Source organism: Hipposideros armiger, unplaced genomic scaffold, assembly GCF_001890085.2.
Source record: "Hipposideros armiger isolate ML-2016 unplaced genomic scaffold, ASM189008v1 scaffold_466, whole genome shotgun sequence".
NCBI lineage: Eukaryota > Metazoa > Chordata > Mammalia > Chiroptera > Hipposideridae > Hipposideros > Hipposideros armiger.
Genome location: NW_017731816.1, coordinates 158,952 through 174,859, shown reverse-complemented (window position 1 = coordinate 174,859; position 15,908 = coordinate 158,952). Strand labels below are relative to the sequence as shown.

The 15,908-nt window shown below is 50.6% G+C and overlaps 1 protein-coding gene across 1 annotated transcript in view; it reads left to right on the top strand.

Moving 5' to 3' along the window:
- The window catches only part of SAMD4B (sterile alpha motif domain containing 4B), a 37,172-nt gene extending 21,515 nt beyond the window's left edge, over nucleotides 1-15,657 (top strand). The window contains exons 3-13 of the mRNA XM_019666278.1: nucleotides 3,629-4,099; nucleotides 8,386-8,625; nucleotides 8,957-9,066; nucleotides 9,238-9,324; nucleotides 10,049-10,391; nucleotides 11,083-11,168; nucleotides 11,672-11,790; nucleotides 12,326-12,524; nucleotides 12,717-12,840; nucleotides 14,692-14,775; nucleotides 14,986-15,657. Of these exons, the coding sequence (XP_019521823.1) occupies nucleotides 3,629-4,099; nucleotides 8,386-8,625; nucleotides 8,957-9,066; nucleotides 9,238-9,324; nucleotides 10,049-10,391; nucleotides 11,083-11,168; nucleotides 11,672-11,790; nucleotides 12,326-12,524; nucleotides 12,717-12,840; nucleotides 14,692-14,775; nucleotides 14,986-15,014 (1,892 nt within the window). The 3' untranslated portion in view covers nucleotides 15,015-15,657. The remainder of the gene's footprint in view (nucleotides 1-3,628; nucleotides 4,100-8,385; nucleotides 8,626-8,956; nucleotides 9,067-9,237; nucleotides 9,325-10,048; nucleotides 10,392-11,082; nucleotides 11,169-11,671; nucleotides 11,791-12,325; nucleotides 12,525-12,716; nucleotides 12,841-14,691; nucleotides 14,776-14,985) is intronic.
- Nucleotides 15,658-15,908: the final 251 nt, after the last annotated feature.

Sequence of the window (15,908 nt, the reverse complement as noted above, 5' to 3'; positions counted from 1 at the left end):
CTCTCAGCAACCCTGTAATCCCTCTTTTACAGAGGAGGAAGCAATTGTCCATGCAACTTCATGAGACAGCTGGGATACAAGTCCTTGACTTTCTGTCTGTAATCTTAATCACTATATTCTTTCTCTCATCAAGAACTAAAAACTCAGGGACTAAGTCAGGGAAATGGGGTACCAGGGGGTTCCGTCCCATGTGATTCGGTGCCAGATAGAGGTGTGAGGGTGGGAAAGGAGAAACTCTAAAGTCAGAAAGGCCTGTCCTACCTTGGGAAGATCTTTTGGTTTTTTTCTTTCTTTTTTTTTTAGCTGAGCCATCCTGCCACCTGTTGGCAGCTCAGCGGCAACTCAGCTTGGGCCGGGCTTCAAACTGCTGTTGCTCAGAGCTCGCATTCTTGTGCGAGCTCTTAACCAACTGAGCCACTCGGCCGGCCCTGGGAAGATCTTTAAATGTGGAGATGACCTAAGAGACAACTTTGTTGGTCAGAGGGAGCTGGTTTAAGAAAAAACGGGTGGAGGGGATGAGGTTTCCTAGCTTCATCGTAGCAAGTCCTGAAGGGGATCTGGAAAGCCAGGGACAGGGAGAAGAAGAGAATTGATACTGGAGAGATAGTGGAGAGTTGTGGGTAAAGTTTCTCCAGACAGACCTGGGTTCAGATCTTGACTGTCACTTTGGGGAAGTGACTTTACCTTTCCAAATCTATTTCCTCATCTACAAGATGGGGATGCTGAAACAGCGTTGAGGTAAGGATGAAAATCAATCATGTTCTTAGAATAGTGTCTGGCTCATAGTAAATACTCAATAAATACTATCCATTATTACTATTATCATATAGTACAGTAGTCACCCCTCACCTGCGATTTTGCTTTCCATGGTTTCAGTTACCCGTAGTCAACCGCAGTCCGAAAATATTAAATGGAAAATTCCAGAAATAATTCATAAGTTTTAAATTGTGCACCATTCTGAGTAGTGTGTTGAAATCTCGAACCATCCCGCTCCCTCTCACCTGGGATGTGAATCACCCCTCTGTCCAGCTTATTCACATTGGATACACTACCTGCCCACTAGTCATTTAGTAGCTGTCTCGGTTATCAGATCAGTTATGAGATATTTTGAGAGAGAAAAACCACATTCACATACTTTTATCACAACATATTGTTATAATTGTTCTATTAATATTGTTCATCTCGTACTGTGCCTAATTTATAAGTTAAACTTTGTCATAGACATGTATGTACAGGGAAAAATTAGTATACATAGGATTTGGTACTATTCGTGGTTTCAGGTATCAAATGGGAGTCTTGGAATGTATCCCCCATGAATAATGGGGGAAATCACTGTATTAGTATTGCCAGTACTATGGTTTTGCCAGTACTATGGGCATAGCATGAATTGATGACCCTGAATAAATAGATACATCCCTGGCACTTCAACCAGGGGTTTTCTAGGAGGCTTGTAGCAGAGAGACCCAGGCCAAGAAAATGTGCAGTTATGTGGCCAAGAGTTGGGAGTTGTGTGTGATTCATTTTTGTAGAGCTACAAATTGAAGCAGAATTAGAAGTTGATGTGAATCCTTAGGCCATGGATTTCCAAACAGGTCATTAGAAGAAAGAGAGGTACAAAAGGTGTATTTCTCAGGTTTTTATGCAAGGCTCCCAGTGGTCAGGTGTTGGCCTGTAGTCTGGGCAGAGGAGATCAGAGGTCCTTGGAATCTTAAGCCCTAAGGAAGTTAGTTTGAGACACCATCAGATGCAGAAGGATCCAGATCAGGGCTCACTTGAAATCCAGATGCCTAGAATTCTGAGGCTCCCCTTATAAACATGTCCATTCACAGCCTCTCTGTTTTCTTGGGCCAAGAATTGGCTTGTGCCTTTAAAAATCTCTGTGGGTATTTGAAAAGGAGCTACGGTAAGGTATAATAACTATGATGCTTAAACTAGCACTTACTTTGTGCTCTACTTTGTACAATGATCTCATCTAATTCATAGCAGCCATGCCAGGCAGGCATGATTCTGAGTCCCACTTTAGAGATAGAGAAAATAGAGCTCAGTAAAGTGATCACTCTTGCCCAGAGTCACATGGTCAGTAAGTGGGAGAGGAGGGACCTAAGCCACATCTCTGCCTTTTCCATCACCCACCCCTCTGGGATCCTAGCTCTGTAGGTTAGAGTCACCTCCTTTGCCCCTTTCCAGGACCTCACCAATAGCCCAATAGCTCATCTCTCAGAACAACCTTATTAGGTGTTTGCAAATAGTTGCCTTGGTTACAGGTATGAGTTCAGTTTCCCAAGAGTGAGGGCAGAGTTGGCACTAGTCCTTGATCATTGTCTCTTTTCTCAAGTATTGGTATTCTTTGTCTCTTTCCTTTGCCCTGTCAGCATTACCCCCCAGTCCTTCACTCCATTGAGCTAGTCATGGGAGAGGTAACACATTTTTCAAGGACACTCAGACCTGTAACAGTTCCTCCCAAGGCCTCCTTTATGTAGCCAGCCTGGGGCCTTATTCTTAGGGAGCACCCTTCTGGGTCAAGAGGGGAAACCTGGTTCATTTCCACAGGACAGACTCAGGCCCTCAGACTGTGGGATTGGAAGGAGATATCACCAGATCACTATAGCATGGAGTAGCCAGGGAAAGCTTTCCAGAGGAGGGCAGGTTTAGGCAGTCATTAAAGACACGGAATTTGAATAGGAAGAAAGGGACTGTTGCAGACTAAAGACTTGAATCTCAGCCTGAGTGTAGAAACTTGGATGAATGTGGCATGGAGAGAGCCCCAGGGCAGAATGGGTATCCTGAGCTGAGTCTTTATTTGGAGGAATAGGAGGTGGGGAGTGTCCTGGAAATGATGATGATGTTGGGCTAGGAGTTCTTGAACTTGAGTCCATTGATGCTGGTTACCATATAAGCTCCTGGTTAAGAACATGACATCCTGGTGTGCTTTAGGAAGATAAATCCATTTGGGTTTATGGGACAGGTTGGAGCGGGGAGAGACAGAGGCAGAAACCAGTAAAAAAACAACAGCGAGCATTTAGTCAATATATTCTATATGCCAGACCAGTTTACATTCTTCATTAGCTTATTGAATCTCAAAGCAACACCATGAATTTGGGTACTGTAATTATCTCCAAAATTTTTCAGGTAAGGAAATAAGTGCTAGGTGAGTTTCAGGGTGACTTACCCAAAATCCAGCTAGAAAGGCTAGGGGTCCAGACTATCTGATTCCAGAGCCCAAGCTTTTAACCATATATTCCACTGTCCTCGGAATATATGGTTAAACAGAAGTCGGCTGTTTTGATGGGAGGAGGGGATAGAGGCCATGAAGATAAAGGGCAGGGTGCCACAAGAAGAGTAGGCCTGGAGACAACAGGAGGAGCTCAGATTCCACTGTAGCAAGTTTGGCTGATTGGGAGCCACAGCAGATTTTTGAGAATAGGAGTGATGGAACCAGGAAAAATTACTCTGAAAGCAGGGTGAGTGTGTTTGATCCCACCTATATGAAGATCAAGGTTGCGGGTTATGAAAAGAGAAGGGAGAGGAGATTGGAGCTGAGGGAGCAGGAGGCTATAGGCCCTTCCCCTGGGTTTATAGGAGTTCGCCACCTTCTCTCCCCTGACATTCCCTCTTATCCCCTCTGTAGCCATCGTCAGCCAGTGGCAGCAGGAGTCCAAAGAGAAGGTGGTGTCCCTCCTGCTGTCCCACCTGCCCCTGCTTCAGCCACGCAACACGGAGGCCAAGTCGGAGTACATGAGGCTGCTGCAGAAAGTGCTGGCTTACTCGATCGAGAGCAATGCCTTCATCGAGGAGAGCCGCCAGCTGCTCTCTTATGCCCTCATCCACCCAGCCACCACACTGGAGGACCGCAACTCGCTGGCCCTCTGGCTGAGCCACCTGGAAGAACGGCTCGCTAGCGGCTTCCGCACCCGGCCCGAACCCACTTACCACTCGCGCCAGGGCTCAGATGAGTGGGGGGGTCCTGCAGATCTGGGCCCTGGGGAGGCAGGGCCAGGCTGGCAGGACAAGCCACCCCGGGAAAATGGACATGTGCCCTTCCACTCACCCAGTTCGGTGCCACCAGCCATCAACAGTATCGGGAGCAACGCAAACACAGGTGAGGAGGTAGGGAGTCCCAGGAGGCAATACCTACTTGAAAAAGGTTAGATTAGGCTCTCTTTACTTGCTCTGTGGCCCTGGACAAGTCACATAACCTCTCTGGACTTCAGCTTTATGAGGCAGTGCATAGGTTGTGAATTAGCATTCCCAGAGTCATCTCTCTCCTACAAACATGTTTATTGAGCCCAAACTCAACAAAACTTTGGTTTTGTTGTGTTTTTAAATAAATTTGGTGCTATAAGGAATCAGGAATTTTCCCCTAAAAATCCACATTTTAGCTTTTCTTGAAATGTCAAACGACCTGGCAGCTCGAGGCCTATATTCCTGGTGGCAACAGTAAGATGGAGTTTAATATTGGTCACCCCTTTTAAGCCCTACACATATTTCCCAGTCAGCCTCTGCCCCCACCACCCTGCCCTTGGGCATGTCTGTGCCTGGCCTCTGAAGGCATTGAGTTAATGACCACAATCTGAGGTCCCTTCCAGCTTAGACATTCTGGATTTTTGTGTCTGGCCTCAGCTTAAAGCATTGTTTCTGAGAAACCTATGTTTGTAAGCCTATTCATATAAGATGTAATTCAAACTACAGGGCATTAGTAATAGTAGGTAACATTGTTGAGCATTGACTGTGCTAGATACTCTTTTATAAGCACTTTTCACACATGATCTCATTTAATCCTCATCACAACATATCATTAGCCCCATTCTATAGACAAGGACACCGAGACTCAAAGAGATGAAGTCATGTGTTGAATGTCACACATGAAACAAGTGGTGGAACTGGCCAAGGTTCAGACTCAGGCAGTCTTCTGCCAGAACCTGCCTCTGACCACTACACTGGCCTCCAACTAAGTGGTTTTGAAAGGGTTCTTTTCGTAAGCACTCTGGAGGCTATGGTGAGCAGGAGGAGCTGGTGTTCCAATAAGTTTTTGAAATGTTAGTTGAAATGAACAGAAGAGAAAGTGGCGTTTCCAAGGCTTAGTGAAGAGACATAACCTAACTCAAGGCAAGAGGTTTTTAAGATTGTCCTCAGGGTGGCCAGGCCCCTTTAGTGGGCACTAAACAGTCCAGGAAAGAATGGCAGTAAAATGTCATCTGTGCCAGCAGGTGGGGTGAACCCTAGGTCTCTGGTGCCCAGCTGTGTGGCACCTGGTACACATCAGTTACCACCTGAGCCTCTTTCTTTTCCAGTTAAATATGGATGTCCTGGTTACCTGCCTCCCTCCCAGGTACTTGTGAGAATCAGGAAAGATGGGGGGGGGGGCATCTCGGAATTCTAGCAGCCCAAGGTGTTTTCCAGTCTTAGAGCATGACAATTTCTGGGTCCAGGTTGGGAGGATTTAGTAATGATAATTCTGGCTAAAATATATTGAGCGTTTAGTTTTTGTGAAGAACTGTTTGAGAACTTTATACCTGAAATTTATTGGCTGAGTCACAGAAAAGTCACTTGTCCAAGGTGGTGCAGCCAGAATTTAAATCCAGGCAGTCTGGCTCCACAGCTCATAATCTTAACTACTATGCTACACTGCCTCCACCTCAAAGTGACTCTCCTGAAGATGCTCAGACGTCATAAAGAGGAGGGTACCCATAAATTCCTCCCTCCCCGTGATGCAGACAGCAGCTACTGCAGGACCAAGCTGGAACAATGTTGGACAGGGGCTTTGAACCAGAAGAAAGGAATTGGGCATTCCAAGTAGAGAGCATAGCAAGAATTAAATGTATACAGGTGGCAAATTGGAGGAGGGGACAGTATGCAGATAGGTCTGGCAGGGCTGGAGAGGTGCAGGGATTTAAATGAGTAATAGCAGTAGTAAACATTCATGTTTACCATGTGCCTGCCCCTGTGCCAAGGACTTCACGTGGAAATGGAGGCAGGGGGCAAATGAACTGACTTGCCCAGGATCATACAGTTAACAGATGGCAGAGCCAGGATTTAAACTCAGGTCTGTCATGACTCCCAGATCTCAGTATGTAAGGGCCACATTCTGGGGGGCCTTGAAGGATAGGATGAAGCTTTTCAGTTTCAAACAGTTGCAGGAAACAGGAAATCATTAAAATGTTTTTGAGTGGGGAGCAAGGATTGGCCTGTAAGGGCAGGCAGGGTGGGTTTGGGGTACTGCCAAGGACAGACCAGGGTTTCTTGGAGAGTGTGAGGCCCTGGATCTCCGGATGGCATTCCTGTTTTTATAGTTCTCATGCTGTGGTCAGCCTCCACCCCAGTGGGGGCCAAGCAGCGTTCCTTAGGAGCTGCACAATCATTCCAATTGGGATAATTTGCTGCCCTTTCAGCCTTGCTTGCCTCCTTGGCTGTAAAGGGGAAAAGGAGGAGGCCAGAAGCACCAAAACAAGCATAAAAAGGCCTATGTTGAGGGTTCCCCAGCCTCCCCAGGGTCCAGAGTGTGCAGTCTTCTTCTGGGAGTTCAGAGGCTTGGAAGGAGCCCTGAGCAGAGGACCCCAGAGGTCACGGGCAGGGCCAGAGACTGGCCCATATGGGTGGGTCAGTGCACTGCCCTGTCCCTCAGGTGATCCTGTCTAGGAGTATAGATACAGTCACAGATGAGGGAAGGTGCTTTGGGGCCTGTACTTGGTTGATCCTCCTTCCTGGACTGATGTCGGTGCAGCACCAGCAAGAATCCCAGCCTTTCAGAAACAATGCTGGGGTTCTTCTGCCTCTGCCTCCCAACTCTCTGTGGGAACTGGGGCAAAGGGCTTCAGTTCCCTGGGCCTTGATGTTCTCACCTACCTAGGGTGAGGCTTTTGGCTTTGTTTCTTTTTTTTTTTTTTCCCCTCTTTGATTTAGGGTACTCTAGATTCCCTGTGTGAAGCTCAGAGGCCCTGTTATCACCCTTAGGATCACGGGTGCCCTCCTTTAGACCTTTAGGAAACTTTGAGGGCTCCTGTGTATTGTGCCCTGCTCCTGGTCCAGGAGATGCAGAAATGACTGGTCAGGGTTGCCATCCTACACAAGCCCAGAATCCAGTGCACGAGGCAGGATAGTGAAAAGGGCAGTAAGTGCTGGGCTTGAAGTGGCAGCAGCACAGGGGCCCAGGGAATGCAGAGGAAGGAGTGAAAGCTGAAGCAGCTGGCAGATAAGGGTGGAAGAGTAGTGAGCTAGGGAGAGGGAATAAAGAGCACGTGTAAGGGTCTAGAAGCTGTGGGAACCTGCCCTATCCTGAGAATGGTTGAAAATCATGGTGGAGCCCTCTTCCTAACTCAGAAAATGGGATGGATGGATGGAAGGAAGGAAACATCCTGTGGAAAAGGGCCTGATTCACACTGATTTGGGGTCAATCCAAGAAAAATCTGTGGGAGGTGGTAAAGCCCAAAGACAGGGATGTTAAGGAAGCAGTTTATGTACTTCCTTCATTTACAAGTACTGCTGAAGAAACTGCTCTAGGCCCTACTGTAATTACTGAGGATATAATGATGTCTAGGACAGTACAGGCCCCTGCTATCACAGATCTTTCATTGCAGCAGGGGCGTATAGTTAATAAACAAGTAAACAACTAGATAAGATCATTTCAGGTTGTGGTAAATCTAAGAAAGATAAGACAGTAATATGATCGAGTAACCAGGATTGGTAGGGACAGCTACTTCAGATTGAGGATTCAGGGAAGGTCATGGAAAAGGTGACACTTGCTGAGATGAGACCTGAGGGAGCCAAAGATCAGGACAAGAAGAATGAGCAAGTGCAAAAGTTCTGAGGCTGGAACAAACTTGAATGTTCCAGGAACAAATGGGGGTGGGAGGCAAAGGCTAGAAAGGCTTGAACCAAGGGGTGGGTTGTGGGAGATGAGAAGTCAGAGATGAGCAGGGCCCAGGTCCTGCAGGGCCTTGTAAGGGTGTGTGTGGAAGAGTTTGAATTTTATTCTCAGCATGAAGGGAAGCCACAGGTGGGATTTAAGCAGGGACTGACTTGCTCAAATTTGCATTTTTAGAAGGATCACTGTGGCTGCTGTGAGGTGAATAGACTGTAGGAGGCAGGAAAGAAGGCAAGAAACCAGTGAGGAGGCTGTGGCAGTAATTCCAATTAGGGGCACCATTGACTCAGGCCAGGGTACCAACAGAGGAAGTGGAGAGGTTCAGAGAAGTGGCTGACAGCTTGCTGATGGGTTGGGAGTGGGGGGTGAGGAACAAACAATATCTGGTAGTTCCCCTCAGATCCTAGGGTCCCTTCTTTTTGGATTCTGGGGCTGAACTGCCATCCATGGCACTAACTGGGGGCATGGTCTCCTGTGGTCAGATCCCCACGCCTGACCTCTTGCCTCTCTCCCCCTCTGGCCAGGTCTCCCCTGCCAAATCCACCCCAGCCCGCTGAAACGCTCCATGTCACTCATTCCCACGAGCCCTCAGGCCCCTGGTGAGTGGCCGAGTCCAGAGGAGCTTGGGGCCCGAGCTGCTTTCACCACGCCCGACCACGCACCCCTCTCGCCCCAGAGCAGCGTGGCCTCTTCTGGCAGTGAGCAGACGGAGGAGCAGGGCTCCAGCCGAAACACTTTCCAGGAGGATGGCAGTGGCATGAAAGGTACAACAGGGGAGGGCAGCACTAGGACCCTCCTCCAGAGGTTTCTGCAGAGCTTAGAGGACAGGAAGGGGCTTATAGCTGCCATCTGACCTGTCCTATCCCCCCACTTCTTCCTCACCCCCTTCGAAAGAAGGGGACAAATCTGAGGGGAGTAGACAATTTCTGTCCTTAGGGCTGAGACTGAGCAGAGACCCCACCCCCACCCCCACTGACTCTGGTTTAATGGGGAGAGGTCCCTGCCCTGAGACACTCCAGTCTGACAAGAAAGCCAGGACACAGAGGTAACTGACAGAACAGACTCCTGACCTATGCCCTCCCTCCTTTTCCACAGATGTGCCCTCGTGGCTCAAGAGCCTCCGCTTACACAAGTACGCAGCCCTTTTCTCACAGATGAGCTATGAGGAGATGATGACACTGACTGAGCAGCATCTGGAGTCTCAGGTAAAGCTAAGGGGACCATCAGGGCAGGGTTGGGGCAGCACCGTTTTGACACTACCCTTGGAACCTGAGCCTCCTCTGTCTCTTTGGGCCTTGTTGGGGCACCCCAAGTACCTCAACATACCTCAAGTACCTCCCATTTCCAGCTTCCTGTCCCCTTTTGCCCTACTACAGAATGTCACCAAAGGTGCCCGCCACAAGATAGCCCTGAGCATCCAGAAGCTGCGTGAGAGGCAGAGCGTCCTCAAGTCCCTGGAGAAGGTGAGAACCTGGTATCTCCATCTCCAAGGTCCACTGACTGCCCAGCGGTACCAGTAGACTGAAGGCTCTGGGTCATTCTTGCTACCCTGTGGCCTCCCCTTGGGACCGCCCCAACCCTAGGCTCTGGGGACCAAGTGAAAGTCGGATCACTCACTTGCCTGGGTTTAAGAGGCTTCCCTCTGCCTGTCCTGGTGTGTGTTTCCAGACTGTCAGTTGACTCTCCCCTTTTGCTTTTCCATTTCTGACTGGTCTTTCTGGTAGAGTAGAATGCCTCTCTGTGTGTATGGTCTCACTTTCCATTTGGTTTCTTGTCTACTCGCTCACCTTCTGTATCTGCCTTGATTTGCATTCTCTTTTCCCTTTCCCTACCACTTACCTTCCAGTTTCCCCCACCTTTAGTGTTTTAGTCCAGATCTCTGGGTCTGAATCTAGTTCCATCCCCGGTGGGACCCTAAGGCCCCAACATTAGATCACCTTCTCCTGAGCTCTTTTGGACTCCCATCTTGAAAGGGGAAAGAGGGAATGTTTGTATTCAAGAGTGTGGGGGGGGGAGGGGGGCGATGGGGGAGTGGGGCTTGTGGTGCCTTTACCTGCCTTCTCTATGTACTGGAACCCAGGGTCCCATTAGCCCCCTCCAAGCCCTGTCTGACCCCATTTGTGTAGTCATTCAATGTAGATGTGGGTTTAGCATGTGACCCCAGCCAGCCATGTTCACTCCACCCAGGATGTGCTGGAAGGAGGGAACCTGCGAAATGCTCTGCAAGAGCTGCAGCAGATCATCATCACCCCCATCAAGGCCTACAGTGTCCTCCAGGCCACTGTGGCCGCCACCACCACCACCACCCCTACTGCCAAGGATGGGGGACAAGGGGAGCCATTGCTGCCAGGTGCCGAGCCCCCCCTGGCTCACCCCGGCACAGACAAGGGCACTGAGGCCAAGGACCCTTCAGCTGCGGAGAACTACCCCCCTCCACCAGCTCCAGCTCCTACTGATGGCAGTGAGCCAGCACCGGCTCCCGTCGCTGATGGAGACATCCCCAGCCAGTTTACACGGGTGATGGGAAAAGGTGAGACCACCCAAGGCCCAGCAGGAAGTTCTGGGGCCAGGAGCCAAGTGAACCTAGAAATTAGGGGTCAAATTCAAGTTAAATGGTGGAAGCAGAGCTTTTTAAAGCACCCTGGGGACTAGAACGTGGCGGAGGGTGATTGAGACTGAAGGTGGCAAGGGCCCTGCCCTCAGGTGTGTCAAGACTGGTGGTGGGAGACAGCCCTTACCCTGAAAGCTCTTCAGCCTAAGAAGAAGACAGGGCATATGTCAGTGGAAACTGCATACAGTACAGGGTGAACAGATAAGGACAGTCCATTGGTTCTCTCGGGAGGACTGAAGCCTACAGGGTGGGTATGGTGACACTCTTAAAAGACTCAGCCTTTCCTAACAGCATGGCATAGAAGACTTTATACTTGGGTCTAGATCCTTTTAGCTGTGTGACCTGGGGCAAGTGAATCAATATCTCTGAGCCTCCGGTTCCTAAGGCTAAAAATGCCCACATTGATGAGATTATTAAAAGGAGAAAAGGTATTATTGGCTTCATATCTGCCTTATGCCAGGCACTGTGGTAGGCATTTTATGTATCTACATGATAAGCCAGGTACCATGCTTGACACATAGCTAGTACTCATCCAGCCTGAGTTTCCTGTCCCTCCTGTGGGAGAGGGCATGCTGGGTGCTAACCTCCCACCTTTTCCCATGTTCCCCAGTGTGCACCCAGCTGCTGGTGTCCCGACCGGACGAGGAGAACATCACCAGTTACCTCCAGCTCATCGAAAAGTGCCTGACTCATGAGGTGAGGCCTTCTTTAGACCTCCCAGGAAAGGAAAGGCGGCCCCATCACTCTAAGAACCAGTATTCGTTATGTGGCCAATTTCTGCCCGCCCACTTCTCCAGCCTTCATCTCACCAGTGTTGGGTTCAATGGATGCCCTGAGCTGTCTTCGGAGCCTTTGTACATATTCCTTCTCTCAGAAACAAGTCCCCCTCCCTCCTGCTGGCCTCTCAGCTCCCAGTTCAAACCGGGAGGTGCCCTCCCAGTTCGGGGACAGCTTCACCAGCCCTTCAAACTAGATCAGGTTTCTTGTGACTCCTGTGCTTCTCCCTCACAACACTTATCACAGTTATGATCACACATGTATCTTCTCCCCAACTAAACTGTAAGCTCCATGTACACAGGTCACCTCTGTGATCCAGCATTGCCTACCACAGAGCAGGCAGTCAATAAATATTTGAGCAAGTGAAAAGAAGGTAGATCTGAAAGAAGCACCCACTTTCTTCTTTACTTCCCTAATTCTAGGCTTTCACGGAGACGCAGAAAAAACGGCTGCTGTCCTGGAAACAGCAAGTGCTGAAGCTCCTCCGGACCTTCCCTCGCAAAGCAGCACTAGAGATACAGAGCTACCGGCAGCAGAAAGGGTAAGCAGGCGCTCAGGGCACTGGGCCTTCCCTCCCTAGGCCCTGGCGAGGGAACAGCTAGTGCTTAGAGGAGTGATTGCATTCTGGGCTGGGAATCCAGTGATACTCATTCAGTCACTGGGTGACTTTCACACATCACCCAGTGAAGACTTCCCAGAAGAAAATCAGGGTGTTCTTACCACTAGATTAGGGGGCTAAGCTGGCAAAACCAGCTCATGTCCTGATAGCAGGCCCCTTGCCTATCCCTTGTTCTCATCACCTGTGTGCAGAGGGCCCTAAAGTTCCTTCTCACCCCAAACAAATAACAGAACTATCACATCTGAGTATTGAAGTTAGGAGAACTGCTTTGTGTGGACGTGAGGAATATTCCCCATCTCCAGCCTAGGGGTACCCTTGAGCAGGAGGAAACAGAATGTGTGATGCAGGGACTTGGACAGGGAATCCTTGCTCAGAATAGGTCTGTGTTGTGTCCTACCCATTGGGATTGTGGGCCCTATCCACCTGCACTGACACCTTGTCTTCTGCTCTCTCACAGCTGGGCGTTCGGCTCCAACTCACTCCCCATAGCTGGCTCTGTGGGGATGGGGGTGGCCCGGCGGACCCAGCGGCAGTTCCCAATGCCTCCCCGGGCCCTCCCGCCTGGCAGGATGGGCCTTCTGAGCCCCTCGGGCATTGGGGGCATCTCCCCCCGACATGCCCTCACCAGTCCCAGCCTTGGGGGCCAGGGCCGACAGGTGAGTGGCTGGAAGTAGAGGGCCTGGTGCTTTTGGGGTTGGGGTGGTGGTGCCTGGGATGTGTGTGTCCATTATTTTGCATCTGGGCCTGGCTTAGAGGGGCCGAGGCTCCTTTGCCAGCTCCACCACTCCTGGGCCTGGGCCTCTTCCCCAGTCACTGACTTTCTTTCTCTCTTCCCATGCCCTTTGCAGAACTTGTGGTTTGCCAACCCCGGAGGCAGCAACAGCATGCCCAGCCAGAGCCGCAGCTCTGTGCAGCGCACCCACTCGCTCCCAGTCCACTCGTCGCCCCAGGCCATTCTCATGTTCCCTCCAGGTAAGGTCCTCCTACTCTTGGTACTCTGCCTTCACAACACTTCTCAGCTGGCCTTTCTCTTCTCTTCTGGGTCTCGTACACTCCAGCACCTCTCCGTACTTCCCACCACTCTCCACATCTCCCCGCATCATGGGATTTTTTTATACTCTTCCTTACCCCCATTTCAATTTTTTATCTTAGGTCCTGCCTTCTTTTCTCTATCTTCTCTCACCTCTTATTTCCACCCCTGCATGTCCACATCTCTCCCTCCCTATGTCATAATCTTAGTATCTCTTTTGGTCTCTGTCACCATCTGTTTGGAAGGCCTTGAGGGGATGAGAGAGCCAAAGCAGCGAGGTTTCTATGAAGGGGAGTCCTGCTTATCAGTCCACTGGCATTCTTTCAGAAACCAGGTAACCAGGCAGGAATCATTAGACTTGCATTCTTAGATCAGGTTTTACTCTAAAGGGTGTTTTGAGGTTCGAGGGCTGTTTTCCCTCTGTTCACAGACCAGCCTAGAGATGGGAGATCAGAATGAGGGCGAAGTGGACAGAAGGGAGGGTAGAGAAGCACTAGCCCTACCTTGCTCAGCGACTGGGGGTAACCTACTCTGCTCTGTGCCAGGCTGGGCACCGAGGCTGCAGAGGCAGATAAGGCTAGCCTGGAATGGGCTGCCTCTAGAGAGATCTTAGATCTGCAGGTGACCCTAATCTCTTCATGTCATAAACTGGCAATCATTAGGGATTCTTAACTAATGAGATGATGTGGACTGCCACATGTTGAAGGCAGGAGACCCCCTCCATCATGTTCATCCTAGCACAGAGCTTGGCATGTGGCAGGCATCTGTAGATGATGTTAAAAGACTGGATGGATGGACTGCGGGAGCAAAAAGTAAGAACAGTTCTTTGGACCTGAATGCTGTGTGCTAGGCTGTGTGTCAGGCAGCTTTCCTGAACTGTCGTATCAAATTCTCCCAACTGTACGTGTGAGGGCACTGTCATTCCCATATGATTAGTTATGAATCTGAGATTCAAAGAGGTGACTTGCCCAAGGTCAAAAAATTTTGTTAAGGAGAGACAATTAGGTTGTCTGACATGGCCTGAGCTCAGGGTTCAGAGGGGTGGTGATGAGGTGAAGCAGAAGGTGGCAGCACGGTCTTCTAAACCCAGGTGAAAAGCTCAGACTTCCTCCTGACAGGAGTCAGGAGCCCAGGATAGGTTTTCAGCAGTGTGGGGTGGGTTTAACTCTGCCCAGGGAGGTGGGCTGTTTCCCAGACTCCAGAACAGGAGGCCCTTTGAGAGGCAGTTTGAGGACAAGCCCCATGGCTGCTGTCCTGATTTGCCCTGCCTGCCTGGCCAGATCGAATCCTGCCCAGAGGAGCAAGTCCAAGTGGGGATGGGAAGATTTCTAATTAAGCTTCTACACCAAGTACAGAGCAGGTCATCAGTCAGGGAGCACGGGGGAGCCCAGCACCCACAGCAGATGCCCAGACTGAGCCCAAGGCAACATGCAGTGTGTGTCCAAAATAGTCCCAGCCTGTGTGTGGCCTCCAGGAAGCTCCCTCAGCTTCACATCACTTCCTCTTATCTCCAGGTCAGGCTTTCTCTGTGTTGCCAAGCTTCTGCCCTTACCATCGTCGCCTATGCCTACTTGGTGAAACACCCAGGCCTGTCTTTGTCCTTCATCTCTGCCCTGTCACATCTTCCATTTGAGTGTGTGCATGTCTCTCGTGTTCCGTCTCTCCCTCCCTCCCTTTCCCACTCGTCCCTCAGCCTCTCCCCAGTGCCAACCCATCCAGTCCTTTGTCTTCCTGGCTCTACTTTTCACCCCAGTTCAGTCTTTACCACCTCTGCTCTCCTCTCTCCCACCCAGATTGCCCGGTTCCTGGGCCTGACCTGGAGATCAATCCCACTCTGGAGTCTCTGTGTCTGAGCATGACAGAACACGCCTTGGGTGGTGAGCATTTCCTCTTTCCCTGACCCAGCTCCCACCTACCCAGCAGCGTCTCCACCTCTGAACTGAGCAACTCAGAGTCATCCTGAGGGGTCCCTAGGGGAGGCCGGACTCCAGGGAGGGCCTGACTGGGATGACAGGCTACCTGAGCACCTTTTCTCGAGCCTCCTGCCAGCTCCTGATCTTCCTCCCTTCCTCCCTTTCTTACCACAGATGGGACAGACAAAACCTCCACCATCTGACGGGACCCACAGCCCAGCGCACCCATAGGCTCCCGGGGCGGCGGGCGGGGGCCAACCCCCAATGGGCTTCTCTGCGACAGCGAGAGGGTGGGCTGGCTCAGCTATACATTCTAATATTTTTCTACTCTCTCACCCTTTTAACTTTTGTTTAACATTGGCACATGCCTTGCTCATTCCCAAGCCCATTGAGGGATCTCTGCTGAGGCCCGGGGAGGTAGGGGGCAGCCAGAATAAAGGGGGCAGGGACTGGCCAGCCTGCCTGCCCTCTCCTTCCCTCATCTCCCACCTGGCCCCATCCCACCCCTGCCTCCTCCAGACCACCCACCACCTGCCCCTCCCAAGGGAGCAGCCTCCCTCAGAGACTCACTGACCCACTATTGTGTGGGGCCTGCCCAAAACCATCTGACATTTGGGGAGAGACAAGCAGGATAGTTAACCTGCTCTCCTGAATGTTATTTGAGAGGCGCTAAAGAGGCAGGTGAGGAGAGGAGCCTCTCCTTGCCACCTTCTTCCCCTTCCCCATTCCCATCATTCCCTGAGGACAGGAGCCACTTTCCTCTCACTCACTTCCTTTTGCCCTGTTTATCAGAGGTTCTCTACAATTAATTTCTTAGGCCTATTTAAGATACATATTTATATAGTTCTTAACGGTTTTTCTCTGATCATTCCCTCTCATTTTTAGAATCCCCAGGCCTCTCCCTGAGCCAAGAAAGTGGCAAGGGGAGCCTGAATTTTATGAGGGGAGAGGGGCAGAGCCCCCTCCTCCAAACCCCCTAGCCTTCCCCACTTCCCCCTAGCCCTGGCTTCCCACATGCAGAGGCTGAAGGTGGAGAGCCAGGGCAGCCAGTGAGGTCAGGAAGTCTGTTGCCTTAACGTCCCCTTCCCCCACCAACA